Raw genomic sequence first — 14,667 nt, forward strand, 5'->3', positions numbered from 1 at the left:
AACTCGTTCCACCAGTGAGGGAAGTGGGGTGACAGCCACCTCATCCTCATCACACTGCTGAGCCCCCTTCTCTGCTCAGTAGCCTCAGAGGATAAGTGGGGGCCACCTTCTGCCTGAGCTGGGGAGAGGGTCACAGTGGGGCTGGAGAATGATGAAGAGGCTCAAGTTGCTCCCAGGACCGCCTTTCTGGCCCCAGGCCACTGGGGCTTGGACCTGCAGACCTCACCCTGGGGTCCCGAGTTGTACTGGATGGGGGAGGGGCTCGGCCCCAGACTTTCTGTCATCCTTGAATTCCTATGCACCCAGGGGACCTGAGCCCTCCCTTTTTGGAATCTTAAACACTTGAACCCCAGGATACCAGACAAAAAGGGGCCTGCAATGATCTGACCAAGTGGTTTTCAAACTGTGTTCCCTGGGGCCCTAAGGGTACTCTCCCTTCCTTTCATCTGAGTACTCCCTTTTAGTTCATAGGAGTTCCACTATAAAGTTTACTTAAAGAAAAGGTTCACCAGCTTTAAAAACAGGTTATAAAGCCTCTGGTTTAGTCCACTTGGACACAACGGGATTCCGAGTGGCAGAATGGTCATATCTGAGTTCAAGTCCTGGTGTCTCCCTTCCTACCTCTGACCTTGGGCAAGTCACTGATCCTCTGAATTTTCCTCTCATCACCTGCAAAATGGATTTCAGGAGGACTAAGTGAGGTAATCTATTAAAGTCCCTGGCATAGGGTAACTACCCAAAAGGTGATGGTGATGCTCAGAGGGGGACAGTGACTGCCTGGAGATGCACTGTCTCATACCCAGTCATTCATGCCTTCATTGATTTGCCAGGCACCCACTCTGTGTCCAGCAGTACACTGGGGACTTCAGATGGATACTGCTATGGAAGCCAACCTGGGGGTCTCTGGCCACGGGCCCCGCACGGAGCTCGATGACGAGGATTACTACCCCCAGGGAGGCTGGGATACGGTCTTCCTGGTGGTCCTGTTGCTCCTGGGGCTGCCGGCCAATGCACTCATGGCGTGGCTGGCTGGCTCCCAGGCCCGGCAGGGGGCAGGCACGCGGCTGGCCCTGCTCCTGCTCAGCCTGGCTCTCTCTGACTTTTTGTTCCTGGCGGCAGCGGCCTTCCAGATCATGGAGATCCAGCATGGAGGGCACTGGCCGCTGGGGACGGCGGCCTGCCGCTTCTACTACTTCCTGTGGGGTGTGTCCTATTCCTCTGGCCTCTTCCTGCTGGCAGCCCTCAGCCTGGACCGCTGCCTGCTGGCGCTCTGCCCACGCTGGTACCCGGGGCGCCGCCCAGTCCGCCTGCCCCTCTGGGTCTGCGCCGGGGTCTGGGTGCTGGCCACCCTCTTCAGTGTGCCCTGGCTGGTCTTCCCCGAGGCAGTCATCTGGTGGTATGACCTAGTCATCTGCCTGGACTTCTGGGACAGCGAGGAGCTGCCGCTGCGCATGCTGGAGATCCTGGGGGGCTTCCTGCCCTTCCTCCTGCTGCTCGTCTGCCACGTGCTCACCCAGGCTGCTGCCTGCAGGACCTGCTGCCGCCGCCAGCCGAGACCCCCGGCCTGCCGTGGCTTTGCCCGAGTGGCCAAGACCATTTTGTCAGCCTACGTGGTCCTGCGGCTGCCTTACCAGCTGGCGCAGCTGCTGTATCTGGCCTTCCTGTGGGACATCTACCCGGGCTACCTGCTATGGGAGGTGCTGGTCTACTCCGACTACCTGATCCTGCTCAACAGCTGTCTCAGCCCCTTCCTCTGCCTCCTGGCCAGCGCCGACCTGCGGGCCCTGCTGCGCGCGGTGCTCTCCTCCTTCGCGGCCGCGCTCTGCGAGGAGCGGCCAGGCAGCTTCACGCCGGCCGAGCCACAGACGCAAGTGGACTTTGGGGGGCAGACTCTGCCAGAACCAACTGCTGAGGCCCAGCCACAGGCGAATCCCCTGGTCCAGCCACAGACAAACCTCACAGCCCAGCCTCAGCTGAACCCCACAGCCCCGCCAGAGTCAGATTCTGGGGCCCAGCCTCAGCTGAACCCCACAGCCCCGCCAGAGTCAGGTTCTGGGGCCCAGCCTCAGCTGAACCCCACAGCCCCGCCAGAGTCAGGTTCTGGGACCCAGCCTCAGCTGAACCCCACAGCCCAGCCAGAGTCAGATTCTGGGGCCCAGCCTCAGCTGAACCCCACGGCCCAGAAACAGGGGGACCATAAGGCCCAGCCCCAATTGGACTCTGTGGCCCAGACAGAGGTGAGCCCTGAGGCCCAGACCCCTGGACCTGCGGCCAGCTCAGCCCCCAGCCCCTGTGATGAAGCCTCCTTTGCCCCATCCAAGGACCCCACCCCAGAGGCCCCTGAGAATCCGGCCATGCCTGCTGCCTCTGAGGGAGAAAACCCCAGCAGTGGTCCCCCAGAGGAGGTTCCCAGTGCAGGACCCACGTGAGGGTCCAGGAAAGGCCAGGCCTGCCTGGGCAGCCAGAAGGAGACAGCGGAATCAGACAGTCAGAGAGGAGGGGCGTCGCGGTGGAAGTCATCCTGGAAAACCCCACCAGGTCCCTTGGGGCTGCAGGAGGACTCGGAGGAAGTGAGAATGAAGTGGCCAAAAGTCCCAGATAGTTTGTTGTGAGCGTCGTGTCCCGTTCTGGGTCCCACCGAGCTCTTTCATGCTTGTCCCTCCTCCCACACACAGTGGCCCAACAGCCCTCAAACTGTCACAGCTGATGTGTCCTGCAACACCCCAGGCCCACTGACAGATTATCCTCAGAGGTGCGGGAGAAAGACAGCAGGGAGGACGTCCCAGGGCTTGACCTGACTCCCTGCATTCCTTCCCTCCCACCCCTTCTCCCGGGCCCATCCTCTAACCTGAGCATGAGCACACCAAAGGAGGAAGTCCCTGCAGAGGAGGGAGGCATGCAGGAGCCCAAAGCTGTGAGGTCGGGCCGGGACTGCCTTCAGCAAGGTGACAGGAGCAGAGGTGAGAGCAGCCAAGCCTGGATCCGCATGCGGCTCTGGGTGACTCGAGAAGCTGCTTCACCCTCTGAGCTCCTGCCTCATCTGCTGTTGTGAGCATTAAGTGAGAAAGTGTGAGAGGCACCTAGCAAGAGCCTGTGGCACACAGTAGGTGCTCAGTGAACAGATAGCCTTCCTTCCCTGGCATCCAGGGATGTCCCTGCAGGGGCTGGGGATGGAGGGGAGGAGGCGACACCTGGCCTGAGCACCTGGGATCCGATCAGCTGTGCCCATGACAGTTCTGGGCTGCAGACAGCCAGGTGGCCTCAGAGAGCATGGGGCTGCCTCTGTGCCTTGGGCAGCTCCAGGGGACTTCAAGGTCTGCTCCATTTAAGGTTTCAACTAGTTTCCACTTGCCCGGCAGGGTGACAGTTGCAGGTACAGAGTGCCCTGGGCCTGCCTCCATCTGAGCACCTCCGAAGCACTCAGACCAGGGGCAGAGATGAGAGCTCTGGGGATCGGTGGCTTCAGAAAGGGCAGAGGTCACACAACATCTCTGGGGCAGAGCCAACCAACCTCTTCCCTCTCAAGCTGCCAACACTGCAAAAATAAAACTAGCAAGTGCTGAAGGTCTATTTTCTGACCTCCACCCCACTTCCCTTTCACACCCATCATTCTCCGCTGGCACCCACGCCACCCAGCTTTCTCTCAACCCCTAGGGTTCCAAAACCATGCTCTCTTATCCTTTTCACACATATACCCAATCCTTCCCCATTAGCTCAGCCTTGTGACCTTTAGCAGCTGAGCAATACGTTACCAACAGATGTAAATGACAATGACATTTCATGTGCTACCCTTCCCAGGCCTGCTTACATTTTAAAAAGACAACTGCTGTGCAGGCAGATCTGGGTTCTGGTTCCTAGCTTGCTCTTCACCTCAGTTTTCTCCTCTGTAAAATGGGGTGATGGCGTTCTCCTTGCAAGGTTGGCTGTTATGATCATTCACTGTGCCCAGATGGAGGCACTCTGGGTGGTGGTGACACGAGCAGCATAACCATAGCATTTCCCGGTGACGGAATTGTGGACACTGAGGCCGATGGGAGAGCGATTTCCGGACAGGCACAAACTTGTCGAGTTCATTCATTCAGCAAGTATTTTTTTAAAATATTTTTGTTGATTTCCAAGAGGAAGGGAGCGAGATAGAGAGGTAGAAACATCAATGATGAGAGAGAATCATTGATCAGCTGCCTCCTGCATGCCCCCAACTGGGGACTGAGCCCCGCAACCCGGGCATGGGGCCTGACCTTCTGGTTCACAGGTCAAAGCTCAACTACTGAGCCATGCCGGCCGGGCCCATTCAGCAAGTATTCATTGAGCACTTGTTAGGGGCCTTTCCAGCCAGCCTTCCATTTTGGAGACACAAGGGTGGGTTTAAGGGCATGGCCTCTGGTGCCCTTCAGGGGCTGTTTGAACCCTGGTTTCACACTTAGCAGTGCCCCCCTCCATCCAGAGGCACTGCTTGGACATACTCTGTAAATTGGGGATCATAATAATGATAATGATTAATCCCTACAAAAGGCTTGAATCCTTGCTTGGCACGGGATGAGTGCTCAATATTTGTTAGCCATTCATTTGATTATACCACTGAGCACCCCCAGGCCTCATCCAGGCCAGAGCCCACGTGGCAGAATCCTGCCCACCAGGCATTGTTCCTCTACCACACTGCCTCCTCCAGGCTTTCACACGCTCTCACCTCCTTCAAGTGCACGCTCCCTGAGGAAAAGGTCCCGCTGGGGCACTCTGCAGTGCCCTCTCCCTTCTCCCAGTTCCAGGTCCCAAGGCTTTTTCAACAGGGCAGGCAGATCAGGGACTAAAACCTCAGTGCCAGCCACCTGCCTTCAACGCTGGTCCACAATCCAAACCCACCTCTGGGAGACTGGGCCAGCGCCGCCTCCAAGGTCCCCAAGGGGAATCCACCCATCATGGATGATTGCTATCCAGGAGAGAGAGCAGTGCCGTGCAGGGTTTTGAGGAATAAAGAGGAGTTCTCTTGGCGGCCCCGTGAAGGGTTTTGTGTTGGAGGAAACATGCTCAGCCCCGCATTCCACAGCCCCTCCCTCCGCCCCCTTGCACATCCCATGGGGATGGGTTCCTGTTACCCTCAGGGGAACTCATCCCTTCTCCAGACAAGAGACACTGTCCCTCTCCCTCATGGGGGCCAGACATTGATTCTGAGAGTTGTGAACATGAACATTTCTCAATTTGACACTCAGGGCTGCTGTTCATTCATTCACTCAGCGTACATTAATTGAACACGTACTGTGCTAGGTCTTCTTGTTCTAGGTACTGGAACACAGTGGGAAACGAGACAGAGTACTGACCTTGGTTTGCTGACTTCCTAGTGGGCAAGGCAGACAGACAGCAAATACACCAATAATTCTATAATATAACATCAGGCCCTGACTAAGAATGATGCAGGGGGGACAAGTAATGGGGATCATAATAATGATCATGATTAATCCCTGCAATTGATCAGGGGCCCCGGTGGGAGTCTGAGGAGCCAGAGGGTGATGGGTGGGAGGGCAGTCAGGGAAGGGCCTTGGAGGAGGAGACATCTGGGCGGAGGCCTAGAGGAAGTGAGGTTGGAGCCTTTTCAAGATCTGAGGGAAGAGTCTTCAGATGCGGGAGCAGGACGTGCCAAGGTCCTGAGGTAGGAAGGAAAGGGGTATGTTTCTGGGACAGGAGGTCAGGTGTCACTGGGCCACATGCAGGGAAGGGACAGTAGTAGGTAATAAGGGGTGGTCGGCAGCGGTCAGACAGGCAGGATGGGGGTAGGGTAGCAGCCACTGTAGGTGTTACCTGGTTTGGGGTTTAGAGGGAGGCTTTGTGGCTGCCTCCCCTCTTCTAAGCCACCCACATTCCTGTCCTGGGCTGGAGGGGTTGGCCTGCCCAAGATTTATGGGGCAGTGGGAAAGCAAGGACTTTGGAGCCAAACAGATCAGGCCTGAGTCCCAGAAGGGTGACCTGGGCAGGCACCTCTCCTCCCTGAGCTGTTTCCTCAATGGGGTGTGGTGAAGGGCATGAGGAGGGCACAAGCCCCAGCCCACATGGGACACACAGAGGGCTTCATAGAGCCCTAGAAAGGCTCCTTCTGACTTCTGCTCTCCCCTGCTTCCCCCTGCACCCCACTCTTTCTGAGAAAGGGATCTTGCCCATCACCGCTTGGTCACCCAGGGCAGCAGATGCTCAGAGAAGGAATGAGGGGAAGTGGCTGGTGCCCCAGGGACACCAGCCCCAGGTGGAGGGGGCAGACTGCCTGTGAGACCTACAGGAACAACTAAGCCCCCTTGTCCCAGGAGCTGGCGGCAAGGAGGGAGAGGTCTGTGGACTGACCTCCAGGTCTCCGTGGGAGACGGTTGGGGAAAGACAGGAAAGTGTGAGGGATCGGGGCGGGAGTGGGGTGGGGGGTGGGGAACGGCCCATTTCTATTTTTAATAAGGAGGCCCAGCAAGACCCAGGGTGTTCACCCGGAAGAATGAGTTGGGGGGCGGGGCTTCCACTCGCTCCTTAAAACACTTCTGTTTTATTTACATTGTTAACCAAGAGCGGATACTTCTGTAACTTAGAAAGAGGCACGGTCACACGTCGGCCGCCCCAGTAGATAATAGATTTTGGAGTGGGTGGATGGCCTGGGGGCCCTGATGACCAGGGCCCCTGAAGCATGCATTGGGGTGCAAGGTTGGGAGGGGCAGGTCTCCATCCACTCCTGGAAGGGCCGGGACTGCCCCTTCCCGTGTGGGCCCTCGGGCTCCCATCCCTCCGCCTCAGAGCGACTGGGGGTCTGCGGGGCGGGGCTCCCAGGCCCGTCCAAGCCCCGCCCCGCGCCCCCCGCACCCCCCGCGCCCCGGCGCCCCCGCGCTCGGGCCTCCAGGCACCGTCGCAGCCTCCTGCCCCGCCCCTCCGCGCGTGACCCAGGCCCCGCCCCCGAGCCCCGCCCCGCCCCGCCCCTGGCCCCCTCTCCTCTGTCACTTCCTGATTCCCGCTTCCTGCTTCCCAGAGGCTGGGATCCGGAGCCGCCCGAGGCCGGTGCCGCAGTCCCCGGCGCCCCCGGTGAGCGCGGGAGGCCGGGGCTGGGGGCGCAGACGGGGGGCGGCGGAGCTGCGGGGGCGGGGCCGCGGGGGGCCCGGGTGGGAGGTCGCGAGTCCCAGGAATCCTTCCCCTCCGCAGTGCCCCACCCTCAGTCCCAACTCCCCTTGGCCACCCAGCCCCTCCTCTCCTGGGCCGGGGTCCCTGGCAGTCGGGCTCCCGGTTTACCTCGGACCCCGCTCCGAGGCGGCTCAGGGATGCTCTGCGGCTTCCCAACCTCCGCCCAGTCCTGCCAGGACCCCCGGGCCGGCCTGGGGCTCCCTGCACATTCCTGCGGGCTCTGCACGTTCCCTGGGACTCGGCACTGGGGCCTAGCGCGGCCCCTACAGCGGAGACCTGCCCTGCCCCCTCTGTCCGCCCTCCTCATCACCCAGCTCCCAAACCCTGGGCGGAAGGAGCCTGCTGGGAATTGACTGGGACCCACGGAGAAGCTGAGCTCGCTCTGGCTCTGGCTCTCCGCCCCCTGCTCCCCCACACACATGCCAGAGCCAGCGAGGGGCCCCAGGGAAGGGTCCTGCCAGGCCTCGTCCCCTGGGGCAGGCAGCCAGGGTCTGCACCTGTGACCCCATCCTGTAAGGGGAAACTGAGAGCCAGGCGGGTCGTGATGACCAGGCCCCAGTGGCATCCCCCCACCCCCTTCAGGCAGCCCTGGGAGGCTGGGGGCTGTTGCGCTGGGTGGGAGCTGACCAGGCCTCTGCACACTGCAGACATGTCCTTCCGAAAGGTGGTTCGGCAGAGCAAATTCCGGCATGTGTTCGGGCAGCCGGTCAAGAATGACCAGTGTTATGAAGACATTCGAGTGTCCCGTGTCACCTGGGACAGCACCTTCTGCGCGGTCAACCCCAAATTCCTGGCGGTGATTGTGGAGGCCAGCGGTGGGGGCGCCTTCCTGGTGCTACCCCTAAGCAAGGTGGGGCCCCTAAGGGCTGGGGGAAGGACTGGAGGTGGCTTGGCCACTCCTACCAGACCCATAGCCACAGCCCATATCTTGCCCATCCCCACACTGCTGGGAAGGTGTCATAATCCACATTTTTCCCAGAAGGAGACTGTCTTTTATTGCTACTGAGTCAGGGTCAAGGCAACCAACATTTCCTGCTCACCTGGTGGTGCCCGTGAGGGAGCCGTGGGCCAGAAAGAGCAGTCACATCTGGGCCACCTGTGGGCCAGGCCAGGTGCATCAATCACTCCTGCTCCCTGGAAGGGAAGACTGAGGCTTTGGGAGGGGTGGAGCTTGGGCGCCTGGAGTCCTCCTTGACTGTCCCCCTCATGCCTGCAGACGGGCCGCATTGACAAGGCCTACCCGACAGTGTGTGGGCACACGGGTCCTGTCCTGGACATTGACTGGTGTCCCCACAACGACGAAGTCATTGCCAGTGGCTCAGAGGACTGCACTGTCATGGTGAGGTGTGGGGCTGTGGTGGGCCCAGGGTCGCAGGTGTGGTTCGAGGCTGCTGGGAGCGTGGCCAGGCGCAGGCCTTAGCCGGCAGCCTCGACCCTCCCACAGGTGTGGCAGATCCCAGAGAACGGGCTAGTCTCCCCGCTGACAGAGCCGGTGGTGGTGCTGGAGGGGCACACCAAGCGAGTGGGCATCGTTACCTGGCACCCGACGGCCCGCAACGTGCTGCTCAGCGCAGGTCTGCACCACTCCCCCGCCCTCGCCCACGTCCTCTCCTGGACAGCTCTGGAACCTCCCACACCTCCTCCCAGGCCCATCTGAAAGATGAGAAAGCTGAGGCCCCCAGTAGGGTGCTCAAAGGGGGCCTGGTAGGCTGACGTCCCCCCACCTGGCAGGCTGTGACAATGTGGTGCTCATCTGGAACGTGGGCACGGCAGAGGAGCTGTACCGCCTGGACAGCCTGCACCCCGACCTCATCTACAATGTCAGCTGGAACCACAATGGCAGCCTCTTCTGCTCCGCGTGCAAGGACAAGAGCGTGCGCATCATCGACCCCCGCCGGGGCACCTTGGTGGCGGTATGTGGCCCTGGAGGGCGAGGGGGGCAGTGAACAGGCCAAGGGGCTCCATTCAGGCGTCGCACTGACCACCATGACCCAACAGGAGCGGGAGAAGGCTCACGAAGGGGCTCGGCCCATGCGGGCCATCTTTCTGGCTGATGGCAAGGTGTTCACCACAGGCTTCAGCCGCATGAGCGAGCGGCAGCTGGCGCTCTGGGACCCGGTGAGTGGCCCTGGCTGGCCTGAGGTGGCAGGCTAGAGACTTGCCCGCCCCCCTCCCCTGCCCCCCCCCCCCACGGGCGGGGAGTGCGGGAGTCACCCTGGAGAGACCTGTGGTTCCCAGGTTCTCAGCCTAGCACCTGAGGCTCTCCTGTTCCTGCCCCCTGCTCTCAGGCCTCCCTAGGCCTCCAGCTACCTCCGAGTCTTTGTTCACATTGTTCTTACCAACTGGAGGGTCTTCCCCTCCTTTGCTTGCCTGTTCCTACCCAGCTGCCCTTTGAGACCCAGTGCAGAGGCCCCTCCTCCAGGAAGCCTCCCAGCCCTTCCCCTGAAGTGCTCTGTCCACAGCTGTACTTCTGTATCCTGATCTCCCGGGGCCCCTGAGACAGGCTGATGCTTCCTGGCACCCCCAGCTCCCACGTGGTGGGGATTGTCAGCACTTGCTCAGTGGCCTGGGAGTAGTCTAAAGGCCTGGCGTAGGCCAGAGAAGTAGGACCCTGGGAGCAGAGGGGAGCCAGGAGGGCTTGGTGGGGCACACTATGTAGGCAAAGGCTTAGAGGTGGGAGAGAACCCACCAGCCTGGTATGTGAGGCTGGCTGGGGCAGTCCCGATGGAGCGTTGGGACATTGAGGGGAGAGGGGAGTGTGGCCTGGCCTGGCCTGACTGTACCCTACCCCACATGCCAGGCAAACCTCGAAGAACCCATGGCCCTGCAGGAGCTGGATTCAAGCAACGGGGCCCTGTTGCCCTTTTATGACCCTGACACCAGTGTGGTCTACGTGTGCGGCAAGGTAAGGCTGGGCAGGCCTGGTGGCCAGGGAAGAGGGATGCCCGAGCACTGAGACCTGTTCCCACCCACCCACAGGGCGACTCCAGCATCCGGTACTTTGAGATCACAGACGAGTCCCCTTACATCCACTTCCTGAACACATTCACCAGCAAAGAGCCCCAGAGGGGCATGGGCAGCATGCCTAAGCGGGGCCTGGAGGTCAGCAAGTGCGAGATCGCCCGGTAAGAGGGGCCACCTAGGCAGCTGGCTCTGGGGGGGAGGGGTGGCCTAGGGGCAGGGTTGAGAGGTCAAATTATAGAAAACTGCTTAGGAGGCCCCAGGGTGAGGGATCAGCCTTGGAGGGGCCAGGTGAGGATGGAAGTAAGGAGGAGAGGGAGCCAGGAGAGCTGGTAGGGGGTTCCATGCACGGCTCCTCCCTCCCTCCCTTTTCCAGGTTCTATAAACTGCATGAGCGCAAGTGTGAGCCCATTGTCATGACTGTGCCAAGAAAGGTGAGGCCACCCAGTTCCCCTGTCCTACCCGGCAGTGTGTGGGCACCCTCGCCCTTCTCCAGCAGACAGGCCATGTGGGGTGAGGCCTGCTGGGTGTGGGTGCAGTCAGTGGGCTGGACAAACACCAGGGTGTCCCCAGGTGTTGGGCTGTACTGGGCAGGGGACAAGCCGAGATAAGGGTGAGAGCCAAGGCCCGGCTCTGAATGAACCACAGGAGACAGCCAGGTGGTCTTCTCGTTGGAGGCGGCTGGCAGTGTGGCTGAGGCAGGGCCCGCCAGTGGTGGGCAGTAGGCCAGGCGCAGGGCACAGAGCTGGGAATGGAGAGGGGCAGGGAGTCTGGGTGCAGTAGAGGCCCCCAGGAGGAGGGGATCAGGCCACATGTGGCTGCGTCTCAGATGCCCAGCCAAGAGCTTTGGACGTGTCTCCTTCTCCAGCCAGCATTCGCTGAGTGACCATTCAGTGCCAGCCACGTCCCAGGGAGCCAAGCTGTGAACCAGACTGACAGGGCTGTCCCAGGCACTCACAGCCCATGGGCGCAGCCATGGCGCCCGGAATTCCCTCATCGCTGCTTAGGGAGGCTGGGGAAGGTTTCAGAGGGAGCAGTTGGCGGTGTCCAGAAGGGAAGTAAAGGGACAGACTGAGGTTAGACAGATGGTGACTCAGGGCCAGGCCACTGAGGAATGGGTTGACAGGGTGCAGGCCTGGAGGCCAGGAGAGTGATGAGGAGGTGGCCACCTAGAGTCCAGACAAGAGGACGCTGATGGTGGGCCCCCAGCTGATCCTGACCTCCCTCACCCCCTGCCCAGTCGGACCTCTTCCAGGATGATCTGTACCCTGACACGGCAGGGCCCGAGGCGGCCCTGGAGGCGGAGGAGTGGGTGAGCGGGCGGGATGCAGACCCCATCCTCATCTCCCTGCGGGAGGCTTACGTGCCCAGCAAACATCGGGACCTGAAGGTCAGCCGGCGCAACGTGCTATCTGACAGCCGGCCTGCCGTGGCCCCTGGCTCCACTCGCCCGGGGGCCTCCACACCTGCAGCCTCCACCAATACAACCGCCCCCAGCAGCAGCCTCGCCGGAGCTGGGGTATGTGCTGGCGGTCTGGGTGGTGTTGGGAAGCCCCGGTGTGCTGTGTGTGCCTGAACCATTTGCTGTTTATCTCTGAGCCTCAGGCCCCTCCCTGCCTGGTAATGATTTAGGGAGGGCTACAGCTCTGTGATCCCTGATCCCCAGATGTCCCTGCAGGAGGCTGGTAAGCTGGAGGAGGTGATGCAGGAGCTGCGGGCACTCAGAGCACTGGTCAAGGAGCAAGGGGAGCGGATTGGCCGCCTGGAGGAGCAGCTGGGCCGCATGGAGAATGGGGACGCATAGGACCACAGGCCACAGGCCCAACTGATGCCATTCCCACCTCACCTCCTCCTCCTCCTCTACCCACCTCCTCACTCAGCCTCTGCTATCAGGTCACACTGCTGCCTGGCTGTCCCCTGCCCCCTGCTGAGGGCCTCTGGGGCAGGTTCAAGGGCCAGTCCACACCCTGATCCATCCTGTGGCCCAGGCTGGAGCTGCCTGGCTTTTGTCATTGTTACTGTGGAGGATTTTTGTACCAACACAAGCTTATACTCTGAGGGACCATCTCCCCACTCCTACCCAGCCCCCGCTCCCTCCTCGGAGGAGTAGGAGGGATGGGCTCTATATTTTCATTCCAAATAAAATTCTCTTTCTAAAAGCCAGTTTGCCATTCTGCTGCAGGTGGGGCTGGGAAAAGAAAGGGGGACAGATGAGGCCGCAGGGATCATCAACTTGAGAGAGGTCTGGAGGCCGGGAGCATCCCCCGCCGTCAGCTTCTCTGAAGACTGAGGCAGAAGACACATGGGAACCTTTAGGGCCATATCCTGCTGAGCTGGCTGCCCGCTTCCTCTTGGAGGCCTGGTCACAGGCCCCACAGCCCAGCCTGGCCCATCGAGAGGCCTGTGAGGGTCACGGTGGTCCCAAGAGACTCAAGGGGCCTGTGGCAGACAGGGCTGGGTGGGGTCTCGTGGGCAGGAAGCGGAAGCGTCAATTCCTAGCTGCAGTTGAGCGCGCGCGAGCTCACTTCTCACTCGGTACAGTTGGAGCGAGAGGTGGGCACCCAGCGCTGAGAAGCCTGCGGACCCATGGTGAGCGTTGGAGCCCGCTGGGTCCTTGGGTGGGGGTGACAGGAGGTCAGAGGGAGTTAAGGAAGGATTCCCTCTATGGGGCTAAAAGCAACCAGTCCCAGCAGAGGACAGAGAGCCAGGACAGGTGTGGGGCAGAATCTAGACCTTTCTCTCCCTTCACCTCAGAGCTGGGCCTCCCTGGGACTCAGGTTGTGACCCAGACCTGCTTAAAGACCCCCAGAGAGACCCTCCCCTGCTCTGCTGGTGAGCCTGCCTGGGAGGGAGTCTTGCTTGTACCTCTGCACCCCTCCCCCCAACACCCCCACCTGCCTTGTTCCAACCGCAGGCTTCCTCTGGCAGCTGCACCCGCCTCCCCCAGCCCCTGAGGCCCCCAGGGACAGAAAGTTAAACTGAACGGAAATGCTGTAGCTGGGGCAGTAGCAGAGCTGGGGGGAAGAGGAGTCTCAGGGACCCCCTTCCTGGGACCCGGCCAAGTGGACAGTAAACAATTGCCTTGGGACTGGTTCCTCTATCCCAGGCCTCAGGAAAAGTCAGCCCCATCCCCACCCCTGCCCACCCTGGCAGTCTGACAGTCAACCATTTATTGAACACCTACTATGTGCCAGGAATATTTTAGGTGCTTGAGCCAGAAAGATCCCCGTCTTCCTGCAGTTAATTCTGGTGTGTGTGGGGGGAAGTGGGGGGGAGGCGAGATAAACCTAATAAACAAGTAGCATTCCTATTGGGCTAGGAGTTGGGGGTGGGTAGTGGGTAGTGGAGCTGGGCTGGGCTGCAGGGATGAGGTCAGGGTGGTGATCCAGGTCAGGTCAGGCCTCACTGAGGTTCTCAGAGCTACGGTGAAAGGCGAGCCATGTGGCTGGCAGGAAGGGGAGGAGGGACGGGACATTCCGGCAGAGTCCTCCCTCTGAGCCCCCCATAGGAGCAGGCTTATAAGGTGCAGTGGGAGGGAGGTGGACAGGTCTCACAGGGCAAGAGCCTTGTTGACCAAGCAAGGACTTGGGCTTCTCTGCTCAACTGTCTCCATTTTGCCCAAAAGGCACCCAAGAACTCAGTCACCCAGCCTGCCCATGGCCTGGGATGAGCCCTGCCTGTCTCCCCACAGGACCTGCCCTGTGCCCTCGGGCTTGGGGCGCTGCTGGCCCTGCCAGGGGTCCTGGGCTCCGGTGGCAGTGCCCAGGACACCGTGGGCTCCAGCTCTGTCACTGTGATCCTGCTGCTGCTGCTGCTCCTTCTGCTGGCCACTGGCCTGGCCCTGGCCTGGCGCCGCCTCAGCCGAGACTCCGGAGGCTACTACCACCCGGCCCGCCTGGGTGCTGCGCTGTGGGGCCGCACCCGCCGCTTGCTCTGGGCCAGTCCGCCAGGCCGCTGGCTCCGGACCCGGGCGGAGCTGGAGTCACCAGATGAGGACCCAGAGCAGCAGGAGGATGAGCGGGACGAGGAAGACTACAGCCTTGATGGTGGCCCGGAGAAGGCCAAGCCCCAGGAAGAGGAGCGGCGGTGTGGAAAGCAGCACAGCCCACAGCATGGCCCAGGGCCCGCTCAGGAAGCACGCGGCAGTGACACCGGCGACACTGAAGGCGGCCTGGGCCTCAGCTCCAAGGAGCTGCAAGGCTCAGCCAGCAGCGCTGAGGCCCTGCTGAGCGACCTGCACGCCTTTGCTGGCAGCGCCGCCTGGGACGACAGTGCTGGGGCAGCTGGGGGCAAGGGCCTCCATGTCACCGCACTGTAGGCACCAGCCCTGGGGTCACATCCCTGTCGCTGCGCCTCTGCTTACCCAGCTGCCCTGACTGGAGACTGCCTGCCCTGGACCCCACTGTCACCTCCACATGGAGAGCCTCAGACTGTCACTCCGCCCCTCAGTTTTGTCCCCAAGGCTGCGCATCTCTGCCCCCTCCAGGAAGGGCATTCATTCCCTGGGGCACTGAGCAGCCCTCTGAAATAAAGTCCTCCAGCCCTGTGGCCCTGTGGTCCTGTGGT

At 61.1% G+C, this 14,667-nt stretch overlaps 3 protein-coding genes across 4 annotated transcripts; all 3 read left to right on the plus strand.

Annotated features, from left to right (window-relative positions):
- Positions 1-809: 809 nt before the first annotated feature.
- GPR152 (G protein-coupled receptor 152) lies at positions 810-2,429 on the plus strand (the record flags this gene model as incomplete). The annotated part of the gene is made up of 1 exon (XM_080640089.1): positions 810-2,429. One exon carries the CDS (start codon positions 810-812, stop codon positions 2,427-2,429), a length of 1,620 nt encoding a protein of 539 aa, XP_080496215.1.
- Positions 2,430-6,963: 4,534 nt separating this feature from the next.
- On the plus strand, positions 6,964-12,264 carry CORO1B (coronin 1B). Of its 2 annotated transcripts, none has more exons than XM_080642297.1 (11): positions 6,964-7,044; positions 7,788-7,990; positions 8,357-8,479; positions 8,585-8,714; positions 8,872-9,053; positions 9,139-9,258; positions 9,941-10,045; positions 10,120-10,265; positions 10,478-10,535; positions 11,342-11,620; positions 11,768-12,264. In XM_080642297.1, the coding sequence occupies exons 2-11, from the start codon at positions 7,790-7,792 to the stop codon at positions 11,903-11,905; spliced, it is 1,482 nt and encodes a 493-aa protein (XP_080498423.1). In that variant the 5' UTR covers positions 6,964-7,044; positions 7,788-7,789; the 3' UTR covers positions 11,906-12,264. The 2 variants fall into 2 exon arrangements, with proteins under 2 accessions (XP_080498423.1, XP_080498424.1); XM_080642298.1 differs by having other exon boundaries at positions 11,780-12,264.
- Positions 12,265-12,561: 297 nt separating this feature from the next.
- PTPRCAP (protein tyrosine phosphatase receptor type C associated protein) lies at positions 12,562-14,649 on the plus strand. Its single transcript, XM_080687819.1, has 2 exons — positions 12,562-12,690; positions 13,793-14,649. Exons 1-2 carry the CDS (start codon positions 12,688-12,690, stop codon positions 14,417-14,419), a joined length of 630 nt encoding a protein of 209 aa, XP_080543945.1. The 5' UTR covers positions 12,562-12,687; the 3' UTR covers positions 14,420-14,649.
- Positions 14,650-14,667: the final 18 nt, after the last annotated feature.

This window comes from Plecotus auritus, assembly GCF_963455305.1.
Source record: "Plecotus auritus genome assembly, chromosome: 9".
NCBI lineage: Eukaryota > Metazoa > Chordata > Mammalia > Chiroptera > Vespertilionidae > Plecotus > Plecotus auritus.

Coding starts and splice junctions, on each gene's coding strand:
- CORO1B (XM_080642297.1), top strand. CDS start 7,790: ATGTCCTTCCGAAAGGTGGTTCGGCAGAGCAAATTCCGGCATGTGTTC. Junction 7,991..8,356: donor TGGTGCTACCCCTAAGCAAG/GTGGGGCCCCTA, acceptor TCATGCCTGCAG/ACGGGCCGCATTGACAAGGC. Junction 10,536..11,341: donor TCATGACTGTGCCAAGAAAG/GTGAGGCCACCC, acceptor CCCCCTGCCCAG/TCGGACCTCTTCCAGGATGA.